Raw genomic sequence first — 13,647 nt, 5'->3', positions numbered from 1 at the left:
ACACTGATTGGAGTCAAGGTTGGCTCACTCCTGGCTCCAATTAGCTCTTGGAGACGTCATTAGGCTAGGGGCTCACATACTTTTTCCTCCCTGCACTGTGAATGTTTACATGTTATGTTCAATTAAACCATGGCAACATGTAATGTTTGTGTATTATTATTTTCAGCAGACTGTGTTTTTCTATTGTTGTGACTTAGATCAGGGCTTGTCAACCAGTGGTACGGGTACCACCTGTGGTACATTGGCACCTGGCAGGTGGTACGCAAACATCCTAGAAAAGTGGAGCAGGGGAGGGGAATGAGCTGAACCGGTGGCAGCACTGCACAAGCCTGAGTGAGAGATGGCTGGAACTGCAGGGCTGTCAGGGCTCAGTGGAAGCGCCAAGATCAGCGCCAGGCTCCAGCTGGAGCTCGGCGCTGATCCTGGCGCTTCTACTGAGCCCAGAAGAAGCGCCGATCAGCTGGAATGTTGCAGCCTGTCCAGAGTCTTGTGATTTACATTCAGATGCTTGGCAACTGATTCATATTTATGACAGACACAGTGTCCTGGGGTCATGTGAAGTGACCAAAACCTGCTGCAACCACCCAGCAGACTGGGGGAATAAAACCAAACACCCCCCCACCCCACCCCCACTGCCAATCCTCAACAGAAATGCTCAGAACAATGGAAATCTGGGACAGGAGGAAGAGCGCCACCGGGTGGGCAGGCAGGTGTCTTGCTCGGCTGTGGCTTGGGGGGCACTTTTTTCAGTGCCATCGTAACTTCAAACAGTCACTAAGCGAACTGTTGTAAGTCAAGGACTATCTGTACTTTATCACTTTTTTCCTTTTTTGGGGGGGGGGTCATCAAGTTTTTGACACCTTGCTAGGCGACTGGTGGTACTCGGATGTTGCCATATCCTAAAAGTGGTACAATGGGTGAAAAGGTTGAAAAGCCCTGACTTAGATGACGTTCAGAGCACATTTTATGACCAATTCATGCAAAACTCCGCATTATCCCAAGGGGTTCACATACTTTTTCTTGCAGCTGTAGTCAACCTTGGCTCTTTTATGACTCGTGGACTTCAATTCCCAGAATTCCTGAGCCAGCTTAGCTGGCTCAGGAATTCTGGGAGTTGAAGTCCACGAGTCATAAAAGAGCCAAGGTTGACTACTCCTGCCCTAATAGAACAGTTAAGTTTCAAACTTGAATACAGCCCCCACCATTTTAAAAAGTAGAATGCATAATATAACTTTTTAATTTTATTTGTTTACTCTCAAAGGCAATTGATCTCTCTATTGACGAATCGAGTTTGACAGGTGAGACAACTCCAAGCTCTAAATGCACTTCTCCCCAACCAGCTGCTACGAATGGAGATCTCACATCAAGAAGCAATATTGCTTTTATGGGAACACTTCTTCGATGTGGAAAAGCCAAGGTAATTTCCCCCAAAGGTTACCAAACTAATTCTAAAATATAGATCAGAGATAGAATATGTATTTTTAAATTTTGTTTGCTGGAAAATATCTTATGAATTGTTTCAGTTGCCTGTTTGTAATTTGTTGAAAATATTAAATGAATTGCTCACAACATTGTGTTAAATATATTTCTTTTAATTCAGATGGAGTCATAACATCTGAAATATATTTATATAATGAATAATGTTTAAATCAATGCAACTAAGAACTTAAATGGAGCTCTGAATGTCAGATTCTGTGGAGTTACTTACTGCCTCTTCGTTGTTGGGATTCTTGCAAAGAGTACTAGACTAGATCAAACTCGGTTACATTTTGTAGTGTACATCTTATATTTTTAAGAATGTATTTGGAAATTTAGTCTACATAGATTAAAGTTCTGCTTTAACTGTTCAGAATCCTTGAGTACTTGTTCATATTTTTTCAAAAATTTAAATTTGGGCAAATTAAATTGACTTCCTGGATAGAGGAATTTTAAACATTTTACTTCTAATCTTTTTCTTCTGTTTTGTAGGGGATAGTTATTGGAACTGGTGAAAACTCTGAATTTGGTGAGGTTTTCAAAATGATGCAAGCAGAAGAAGTAAGTAGCATTTCACAAATAATATTAATGTAAACCCTAATATAAATCCTGACTAGTTATCAATTTACAATCATTCATTCAGTGACTGTTAGAAGTTATAATAATGTTGAATAAAAGGACTAATGACTCTTGCCTGAATTTATGATGATTGCAGTGCCTGTTCAGTCACATTATCAAAATTTGGGCCCACTCACGCTTACGACTGCAGGGGGACTTCATCTTCTCTTCCTTCATCTGTCCTCTCCTTATCTTTGCTGTTTTGGGCAACCCTACACTCCACCACATGCCCCTGCAACCCTGCCTCCCACTACTCATGGCTGATCTTTGGCATCTTTCCACTCCTACTGGTGGCCCAGGATCCAGGTGCTGGGTTAGAGTGCAGCCCTGGATGCAGGGAGGATTGAGGGCAGGGAGACCAGAAGTGGTTCGTTGGCAAAGCTGGATACTGTGTGGGTTGTGGAGGTGCAGAGTGTACACTGCATTCCTGGAAGCCTACAATCCTTCCCATTCTTCCAAATCTAAACAAAGTCTCCACCTTTGCCCAGGAAACCATCACTGGCTCTTCCCATTCTCACTGTGTGCACCCCAGAGCTGCCTTGCCAAGCACCTGGATCCCCATCTACCAGCAGGAGGAAGAAGATAGCAACTGTGGGCAATGAGATGTAGCATTGGCAGGGAGAAGCAGGTGTGCAGGACACACAAAAGAGCTGAGATGTGGGAAGATAGACGGATGAGGGGAACTGAAGCGAAGGCAATCATAGCAAGGCAGAAGAAACATGAGGCCGTCGCCTAATAACAGCACTGTCCTGGCCTAAGGACTACAATTTATATACTGGAACTGCTGTTGCTAAACTGTGTCGTCCCATGGTGATTCACCTAATGACTGCATTGCTTACTGATGGAAGTTTCAGTCCCAATTGAAGCTGTAACTTGCAGTCTACCTGTGCTACTTATGCAGAAATGTTTTTATGGAACTTACTGTTCCTGAATAATTTTAAACTTGCATGGCAGACTAATAATACTCTTAAAAAATTTATATCATTGCATACAGATGTACAGAAATGAATTCAAACATTGTACTAAATTTGAAGTGGATACTAGCCTGAATTTAGATTCTTTAAGATTTAGAATGTAAATTTATAATTTATAATTTATTTCTTTAATATCTCTCAGGTGTAAGGCTTTTCTGAGGAATTCTTTAAAACAGTTTAATCCTTTAATTTTAACATAATTTCAGTGAATGTGAAATAACTGTGCAAACTCAGCAAATCAGTGAGTTTAATAATATTGGCCTGACAAAATTTTTTTAAAATAAAGGCACCAAAGACACCTTTGCAGAGAAGCATGGATCTACTAGGGAAGCAGCTTTCCTTGTATTCTTTTGGTATAATTGGTAAGAAATCAGTTAAGTTATTGATTGTTAATGTTTGGGACACATTGTGGGAAAGGGCTTTAATATCAGGACAAGGATTGATGTTTAAAAGTTCTGTTTATTTTTATAGGAATAATTATGTTGGTTGGTTGGCTGCAAGGAAAACATATCCTTGACATGTTTACCATTGGTGTCAGGTAAGATTTTTATTCTGTCTCCACCACATTGTATAAAAAACAGATTTCATTCCCTAAAGAATATCATGAAATGAAGAACTTACATTCAGGACTGCCATGTATTGAGTAGATTCTGTCTCTGTGCAAATAAGTGAAAAAAAAATCCTAATTTTGCATATAGACTGTTAAATTCTAAGCTTGCAGTGATACAGCAGAAAAGAGTTTTGGAAGTTGTGATGACCTCAAGAAACATTTCAGAGTTACTTGAATTAATTCTGGATTAACAAATATGCTTCTGCTTTAGAAACCTCAACTTTAAAAAAAAAAAAAAAAAAAAGCAAAATACCAGTCAGCTCCCCAGTCCTCTTTGAATGCAGTTATTCATGAAATTTGTCAATACTCCATTTTAACTTAGCCCTATAAGTCATTTTTTCTGCACTTAATATTGACATATAACTTAATTAACACATCCTTTCAATATTGCAGTTTAGCTGTTGCTGCCATCCCGGAAGGTCTTCCAATTGTTGTAACAGTAACATTGGCTCTTGGTGTCATGAGAATGGTTAAGAAACAGGCCATTGTGAAAAAATTGCCAATTGTTGAAACTTTAGGTAAGATTAACTATAATATGCAAAACTGCTAAAAATATATAGGAATAATTTAAAACACGTATCAAAATACTTTTAAGTATAAATGGCATATTATTGGATATAAAGCAGTGCCCCAAAATATCCAAAGTGTCCACTATAGCAATAAAGTATTATAAAATTAACCCCTTGTATTTCTGGAATAGTAACTATTATTTCTATATATATTGTTAAAAAGTTTTTACTGTGTTTAAAAATTGCAAGAAACAATCTGCAGGCAGTTGAAATGGCAGACTTAAGCTGGAATGGTTATAAATTGATGAGGCCTTGTTTTTGGAACAGTAAACATAATTTGTTAAACTGTTGCAGAATTCAGCAGTTGGCCATAGCCATACATTTGTACCATATAAAAAAAATATTTAACCATATTCACTGTGTTTCACAGTGCATAGTAGAGAAACTATGAGAAAACCCAGAGAGAAAACATGTCCAAACTTTAGAATAGCAAGGAAACTCTACTATATTTGTATAATCAGAGTTGTGGAACTTTTCCTTAGGAGATATATCTAGCCTCCTTCATTTTACTCTTAATTGGGACAGCAGCTCTAAAATGAAAGCATTGGATTGAATGACTATGTTATTAAGGGTAATATTTGTTTGACACCTGAAGTTTATTAAATAGACAAAATGTTTGATCTAGTGGAAAAGAGAGACTTTGTATGTTCCTCTAGAGAAAACTAGATGACCCGATGTTTACTTGCCTTAACTAAATCCAAGAATAGGGAATAAACTTGGACCTAAGAGCCTTTTTGCTGCTTAGAGTATGTCATTAGGTCAGGCCCCACTCCAAAAGTAATCATCCAGGTGATCTGGAGGAGCCACTAAAAGAACCAGAAGTATTTTGAAATGTATCTTTCTTTAGATTTGGATCATGATGGTCTTCATCTTCCTAAATGGAAAAGGGAAATAGTGGCTGTTGCAGAGCATCTGTAAGAAGTATTTGTTAGCTTGGCCATCCAATCCTTTCTCTGGGCAAAGGTGCAAAACGGTGGAACCAGTTGCCCTTGCAATTGTTCCTGTTGGAATGTGAAAGATAGCGCCGGCATGAATTATGCTAAAACTTTAGTGAAAGAGGTGGGGTTCTCTTTAGAGATGAACTGGCCTGAGACCCTAGAGTAGGTTTATGACATGGCCACGCTACAGATTATGGGACTTTTCCTATCCTTGACTTAAGCAAACATTCTTCTCTATTATTTTGGATTCTAGACAGAGATTTTGCTCTTGTATTCCACTATCTTAATCAAATCTGGCAAATAATGAACTGATAATATTGTTTATGCTTTTCAGGGTGTTGCAATGTAATTTGTTCAGATAAAACTGGTACACTGACAAAAAATGAAATGACTGTTACTCATATATTCACAGCGGATGAACTACATGCTGAGGTATGTTGTAAGCAATGTGAGCATCAGTGATAAATATTCTTGGTTTACTAAAGTGTAATGATTCTGAAAACGTTAAATCTTTTTCCTAGGGACTGGTTGTTATTAGAGAAAATTAGCCTCTGTGGCTATTCGGGATTTCTCAGTCTTGGCAACCATAAGATATGTGGACTTACAGCATATTGCTGGAGAATTCTGGGAGCTGAACTCCATTTATCTTAAAGTTACCAAGATTGACAAACCCTGGGCTATTGGATGATTGTTTCAAAACTATATATTTATACATGTAGTTCTTGATGTATGTAATTGAACCTGGAATTATGATTGTAAGTTGTCGCACCTGTAAGTTGAGGCATCACATGGCTGGACACAATTTTCAATATGATTTGCTTTGGTTGTTAAGTAAATGCTGCAGTCATTAAGTTAAACAATTTTCTCCCATTGGCATTTTTTGCTGAAAACCAAAAGCATATGCTGGAAATTTTTGCAAATTGCAGTCACATGATTGTGGGACACTGCAAATGGCTGTAAAGATAAGCTGTTTGCCAAGTGCCAAAAACATAATTGCGTGATCATAGCTGTATGTTTGTGCTGCTGTCTTAATTTCAAAAATGGTTGTAACTCTACCGAGGTCCATCGTAAATTCAGTCATTAAGCAACTGGTCGTAAATCAAGAATTACCTGTACTGATGACTGTTGTTATTATGAAAAGGAAAAGCTCTGGTTAAGTATCACAGATTAAGAAGTCCCCAGTGCAGAAAATATTCTGGAAATTTAATATTGAAAAAATGTTTTCTTGAATTCAGAGAGAAGTGGTGAAGAAAGCCCTCAGAGCCCCCTTCAGTTTCAATAACAATAAGCAGAGCATTCCTTTCTGTAAATTCTGCAATGTCTCATAATAAGTAAATGGAATCATGCCAACTAAATGGAATCATGAGAATTAAGAATTGAACCACAATAAGCTGGTGGCAAGGAGATGCAAATTTGGGTATGCTGTTGATTTGGCCATAGCAGTACAAGAAAAACACATGGAGCTATCCAAAGTTCTTCGCTGACTAGAGGCTCACTCCTAGCACCAGCAAAATGGTAATTATGTGTTTCCATCTTAGCAACAAACTACTGATAGCATATGAAGCCCCAAAGGCCTACTTAAACAACAACCTATTCCCCTATAATCCTCATCCAAAGTTCTTTGGAGTAACATTAGACTGGACTCTTTCCTATATCTCAAAGATGCTTTTTCAAGAGGCAACTGGACTTTCTTGTTTTTCTTTGAAGACGTTCCCCACCATCAGAGCTGAAAAGCTTCTTGGATGAGAAGCGCAATGTCTTCAAAGAAAAACAAGAAAGTTCAGCTGCCTCTTGAAAAAGCACCTTTGAGACAACCATCACTCGGTTGACTGAGAATTTCCATAGCCCCTCTCTCCCATAAGATACACCTAGAGGCTCTGGTGACAAAAATCAATACTTGGAACAACATATTCTAGAAATTATGTGGAATTAAATGGGCAGCTTCAGCTGCCACTCTCAGGTCATCAGCACTAGAGTTGGTCTACTCTGCAGCAAAATACTTGCTCCTATATGGCTTAACAGCTGCCATACTAGTAAGTTAGATGCCAGACTCAACAATAGCCATATGGATTATAAGTGGATATATTAAAACCACTCTGATTTGTTAGCTTCCTGTTCTGAGCCGTATAGCACCACCAGCTTTATAAAGGCAAGATGAACTGGTGTGAGAATACAGAAAAAGTATGAACAACTCACTCCTGCCGGTGCATGCTCACCTTCCTCATTTATCACCCAGAAAACTCAAATCCAGGAAACCCCCATTGGCACTTGCACAACATCTGCCCAACAACTTTAACATCAATTCCCAAGAAAAGTCAAATGGGTTGCTGAACTCCCAGACATAAGAAAACATATAAATGACCTCACTAAAAAGGTACCAGGCTTTGAACTAGCATGTCAGCAATGGACAAATCTGTATAGGATTCATACCTCACATAGTGTCTGTTGGGACACTCTATATAAATGGGGCATAGTATCCTCTCCTCATGGGACTGCAGAGTTCCATGTCAAACTATATATCACATTGTGGCTGGCTATAAGCTGAAAGCAAATACTGGTCCAGTATCTGATTTTTTTAATACAAACGATGCTGCGCTTCAATGGTTAGATCGCCTAGACATTGGAATTTGAACATATTTAACATTTATATTTTATTGTGTTTTATTAATCTAGATGAAATGTTAATATACAGAATGTTGCTAGTCCATATATGATATGCCATAGACTAAATAAATAAGGGAGAATTAAGGTTTAATGTTTCATAAATCATTACTTTTCCTACATTATTTTTAACATCATAAGGTTTGATAATTGTGCTGATTATTTTGTCACAGGTTACTGGAGTGGGGTATAATAGATTTGGAGAAATCATAGTTGAAGGTGATATTGTTCATGGATTTAGCAAACCGTCTATTGGCAGAATTGTTGAAGTAAGTCTTACATAGAAAAATAATTATCTTCTGAAATAGAGACATTTGTTTATTATAATATTTGTTTTCCTCATAGGCTGGATGTGTGTGCAATGATGCCATAATTAGAAACAACACTTTAATGGGAAAACCAACTGAAGGAGCCTTAATTGCTCTTGCCATGAAGGTAGGAAGTGCACTGAACCAACGGGTGATACTGATATAAAAATATAAAACACGTATTCCCAAAAAAAGCATACATGATAAGCTGTGATTGTATTATTATTGTTGTTGTTGTTTTGGACATATAATGTTAAGCTAACAAAAGTATTATAAAATAGGTAGTCCTTGATTTACAACCACAATTGAGCCCAAAATTTCTGTTGCTAAATGAAGCGCATTTGTTAAGTGAATTTTACGCCATTTTACGGCCTTTCTTGCCATAGTTGTTAAGTGAATCACTGCAGTTGTTAAATTTGTCATACGATTGACTAAAGTGAATCTGATTTCCCCACTGACTTTGCTTGTCAGAAGTTTGTCAAAGGGAATCACCTGACTTTGGGACACTGCATCTGTTATAAATATGAATCAGTTGCCAAGCATCCAAATTTTGATCTTGTGACCATGGGGATCCAGTGCTGTTTTAACTTTAAATGGTCACCAAACAAACTGTTGTAAGTCGAGGACTACATGTATAAGTGTTATTAGTTAAAGCTTACGATGAAAAGTGAAGCAATGTAAGAACAAGTAATATATGTGCTCATAAACATGCGTATATAGATATATAAATATATAATAAAATCCAATTGAAAACTGAACTAGCAATTTCTAATGGTGAATAGATGTAGCAAGAGCCTTAAAAGGTGCTTTTATTCTGATTATTCTTTGATAGTGAACCAGAAATATTTTGCCTTTTTTGGAATTAAAATCTTAAGATTTCAAACCATTTTTGTTGATTCTTATAGATTTATCTATTGAATTTTGAAAACCGAAGCTTTTCATTTCAATTTTTCTAAGTTGTTGTAAATTCAAAGATGCTATTTGAATTATAAAGAATAGTGGATGATTTGAAGTCTCTAGAAGTTGAAATGGTTCAAGAATTAATAAAACCCTCAATGTTAACTATTCTATAGCTTAGGCACTAGCATTTTTTTTAAAAAGGAAAATTATCTTGTAATGATTTGGTTATAGGCATTGACAATATAGGAAATAATACTATCGATAGAATACAAGTAACAGGTGGAAACCTGAAGTGTATGTAATTAAGAATAGTAGGGTATAGAATGTGTTCAACTACTGATGCTGAAGAAACAAACAATGTGAAGATACATTTTTGTTCATGAAGATTTTTAATCTGGAACATTTTCGGCTTTTTATTTCCTTAAAATAGCATCTTGAGAATTAAAGGTGTTTATAGAATCTTTTTATGCAAAAGTTTAAAGATTGGATCCTTACATGCTGTTTCTGTCATGCAAAACTTCAGATATATTCTGTTTTACATTTTTATAATTAATGTGCAATAATTTCAACACTTGATTTCTTTAAATCAACGTATAACAGAATATTTTAGCTGCATAAATAATTAAACAGTGGTTCTTAGCTCTGAAAAAATCCGCTTCAAAAGAAATCATGTCTGGATTCTATGAAATTCTGATAGAGCATTTAAAGATTTTGGAAAAATAAGATAGATTGACTCTCTCATTATAGTTTTAATATGCTAACACATTTTAGTGAAATAATTTTAGTAAAATAGAGAAATTGAAAGTGGACTACATAACTATAGTTATAACCTTTATTATAAAATTAGTAAAGAAAAATTAAAAGTAAAGAATGTTGTGAATACAATTGAAAGAAAGAAATAAAGTAGTGAAATGTTGTAGATAATATAAAGTAAATAAGAGTATGTAAAATGAGTAGGATATGTATTGTCTGAAGGATATAGGTTGAAGAACTGATAAAGTCTTTTGTTTTCATAGATGGGTTTAGATGGAATTCAGCAGGATTACATAAGAAAAGCAGAATATCCTTTCAGTTCCGAGCAAAAATGGATGGCTGTTAAGTGTGTTCATAGAACTCAACAGGTATGCCCATTACTAAACTTTTAATGGGATCTAATATTTTCCTACAACCTATTGTTTTTAATAATGCAGTGATTAAATTCTGCTCCAGTATATAGTTATACTTCATTTTAGACTGAAGGTAGCATTATAATTACAATTGCTTGAGAGAAAAAGAACAAGTAAATCCAGCTGAGGATGATGTGTAACTGACTGCCGTCTTTAATATTGCAGCACCATTTTCAGGCTTGTAACAAGGCATCACTTAGTCCAATATGGTCTAATTAAATATTGATGATGATGATGATGATGATGCTTTGGGGGGAAGATTTGTTCTCTCTGATGCTATTGATAAATAAGTATGAAAATTAATGTAGGAGAATGATTAAAATGTTGGCCTTAAGAGACTATGATCCACATCTCTTATTGGGAAAGGCAGAATATAATCATAAGAAAATAATAAGAAACATAATGTAATAAAGACGAGGATAAGAAACACAAAAGATATAATTTCTTTTACGAATCCTGTGTACTGGTGATCCTTGACTTAACAATCATTTCTTTAACAACAGTTTAAAGCTACAGTGATGTTGAAAAAAGTGATTTGTGGAGTGATCCTTGCATTTACGATGTTACAGCATCCCCATGATCAAGGGATCAGAATTCAGGCATTTAGCAACCGGCATGTATTTATGTCGGTTGCAGTGTCCCATGGTCATGTGTCATCATTTGTGATCTTCCGAAAAGCAAATTCAATGAGAGAAGCCAGATTTCTTTAACAATCATAGCAAGAAAGGACATACAATTGCTCATAATTCACTTAAGGATCACATCACTTAGTGAGGGAAATTCCAATCTTAGTTTTGATTGTAAGTCAAGGATTACCTACATTGCAAATCTATGTTTTCATTTTATATCTTCTTTAAAGAATTCACTTCTTTAAGTTAAATGATGCAAAAGCAATACAAGTAATCCTTGGGTTACAGTGGCAATTGGAACTGGAATTTCCATCACTAAATGATTTGTTTGATAGAGCAATGTCATGGGACTGCATCACTTAGCAATAGCAATCCTGGCAGTCCTGGTAGCTATTGTGATTACCGAACTGCTCAAGACATTAGATAGAAAGACTTGGGAATTGTAGGCAAACAGGTCAGTGGGTGAGAGTTTCAGGCAAGGGAGTTGATGCCACAGGGATGGATGGGTGGCTATGCATAAGAGGGTGTGCAGATCCTGTAGGAGTAGTGGGTGTGTTATGGGTGGGAGATCCTATAGATACAGGCTAAGGAGTGCAAGTGGGTAGGCAAAAAAGTGGGAGTGACTTCTGATTTCCTGCTGGCTTCCTCATTGACTTTGCTTGTAAGAAGCAGGAAAGGTCAGAAATCGCAACATATGATGACAGGTTTACTGTGATGTAATTGGGATGGTATACAACAACAACAACAACAACAACAACAACAACAACAATAATAATAAAGTTGTAAGGGACCTTGGAGATCATCAAGTCCAACCCCCTGCTCAGGCAGGTAACCCTATACCATTTCAGACAAATGGCTGTCCAGTTTCTTCTTTAAAACTTCCAGTGTTGGAGCATTCACTGCTTCTGGAGGCAGGTTGTTCCACTGGCTAATTGTTCTAACTGTTAGGAAGTTTCTCCTTAGTTCTAGATTGCTTCTCTCTTTGGTTAGTTTCCATCCATTGCTTGTCCTGCCTTCAGGCGCTTTGGAGAATAGCTTGACTCCCTCTTCTTTGTGGCAGCCCCTGAGATATTGGAAAACTGCTATCATGTCCCCCTTCGTCCTTCTCTTAAACTAGACATACCCAATTCCAGCAACCGTTCCTTATATGTTTTAGCCTCCAGTCCCCTAATCTTTGTTGCTCCTATGCATAGCCACCCATCCATCCCTGTGGCATCAACTCACTTGCCTAAAACTCTCACCCACCCAACTGAAATAAATAAATGCATAAATAAATATTTTTTTAGGACAAACCAGAGATTTGCTTTATGAAGGGTGCTTATGAGGAAGTGATTCGATACTGTACAACTTACAACAACAAAGGGCACAGCTTACTACTTAATCAACAACAAAGAGATCTTTATCAGCAAGAAAAAGCAGCTATGGGCTCTGCAGGACTTAGAGGTAATGTTTTAACTCGTTATTCTGCCCATACTGAGGATTGTGATTTGAAAACAAATTACTGGCTGAACTCAGTTAGAAGCTTTTGAGCAAGCCTGTACCATACAGTGGCAATATAACTTTAATATTTCTCCCCAGATTATGAAAAAGGAATGATGTAAAATAGGCTAAATTAAAGTATTTAAGCTTCCATTTAATCAGGGAACTAATTTTATAGCATTGTCTTTTGTATTTATTGAGAGTTGAGAACTTATATTAAACACTGTATAGAATTATCTAGATTAAAGAGAATTACTAAATTAGAACAAAAGAAATATGCATTTTTGTAATAATTTCCCTCATGGGTTATGAAAACACATTGGTTTTATTTCTTGTTATATTAACATTAACTGATTGCTAATTAAAAAAAACTATTTTTTGCAATCTCTTGGAGTCTCTGATATACTATGCTCAGACATCTGCATATTATTTTATCAACATTCTTCTTCTCATAATTGAGGGAAAATGATTATATATTTTCTGTTGCCTTAAATCAGTGGCATGGCTAGTAATACTATTTCTTTTACTTTGAAAGTTCTGGCTTTAGCTTCTGGTCCTGAGCTTGGACAGCTGTCCTTCCTGGGTCTGGTTGGAATTATTGATCCTCCTAGGACTGGTGTAAAAGAAGCTGTTGCTGCACTTATTACCTCAGGAGTAGCAATAAAAATGATCACTGGAGATTCACAGGAGACTGCAGTTGCCATTGGTATGAGCAGACCTTTTTTTTCCTTTTGTGAATTTTTGTTAGTAATTATTTTGCCAGTACATGTGAGTTTTCTGTTAATTTTGAAACGGGGGACAGGAATTGTAAAACCAAATCCATGAGCTTAAGGAAACTCTTTATCATAGCTGTATGTGTTTTTCCAACACAAAACACTTTGTGGATAGCTCTAGAAATATTCCATGGACATGAATACAACATGAAGTTTAGTTATTTATAGTAAAAAAAACAACAATGCTGGATAAGTATATGAATCTTTTATTATAATAAATAATTGTTTGGATAATGGCCAATAAAGCTTATTTTTAAAAAGTTTTAATTCTATGTTTATAAAATGTAGAATAAAAAAACTGCGAGGCTTTTTTAAAACAACATTGCACTCCATATAACTGTGTGTTACATTTATTAAAATGTACACAATTTTTTTCTTTATTATTATTGCCTGTTCCACAATTTTAATATTTTACCTACTCATACACACAACAACATATATATATATATATATATATATATATATATATATATATATATATATATATATATATATATATATATATATATATATATATATATATATATATATATATATATATATATA

At 36.0% G+C, this 13,647-nt stretch overlaps 1 protein-coding gene across 2 annotated transcripts in view; it reads left to right on the top strand.

Moving 5' to 3' along the window:
• Nucleotides 1–13,647, top strand: part of ATP2C1 (ATPase secretory pathway Ca2+ transporting 1) — a 56,456-nt gene that overhangs the window by 26,452 nt on the left and 16,357 nt on the right. For both annotated transcript variants that reach the window (XM_015814358.1, XM_015814357.1), the window contains exons 8-18: nt 1,262–1,417; nt 1,969–2,037; nt 3,355–3,430; nt 3,540–3,606; nt 4,072–4,196; nt 5,520–5,617; nt 8,020–8,115; nt 8,192–8,281; nt 10,071–10,175; nt 12,136–12,292; nt 12,864–13,034. In XM_015814358.1, coding sequence (XP_015669844.1) covers nt 1,262–1,417; nt 1,969–2,037; nt 3,355–3,430; nt 3,540–3,606; nt 4,072–4,196; nt 5,520–5,617; nt 8,020–8,115; nt 8,192–8,281; nt 10,071–10,175; nt 12,136–12,292; nt 12,864–13,034 — 1,210 coding nt within the window. The remainder of the gene's footprint in view (nt 1–1,261; nt 1,418–1,968; nt 2,038–3,354; nt 3,431–3,539; nt 3,607–4,071; nt 4,197–5,519; nt 5,618–8,019; nt 8,116–8,191; nt 8,282–10,070; nt 10,176–12,135; nt 12,293–12,863; nt 13,035–13,647) is intronic.

Source organism: Protobothrops mucrosquamatus, unplaced genomic scaffold (genome assembly GCF_001527695.2).
Source record: "Protobothrops mucrosquamatus isolate PMUCROS unplaced genomic scaffold, P.Mucros_1.0 scaffold243, whole genome shotgun sequence".
Classification (NCBI taxonomy): domain Eukaryota; kingdom Metazoa; phylum Chordata; class Lepidosauria; order Squamata; family Viperidae; genus Protobothrops; species Protobothrops mucrosquamatus.
Note: the sequence above shows the minus strand (reverse complement) of the source record. Positions and strands in the feature narration are given on the sequence as shown.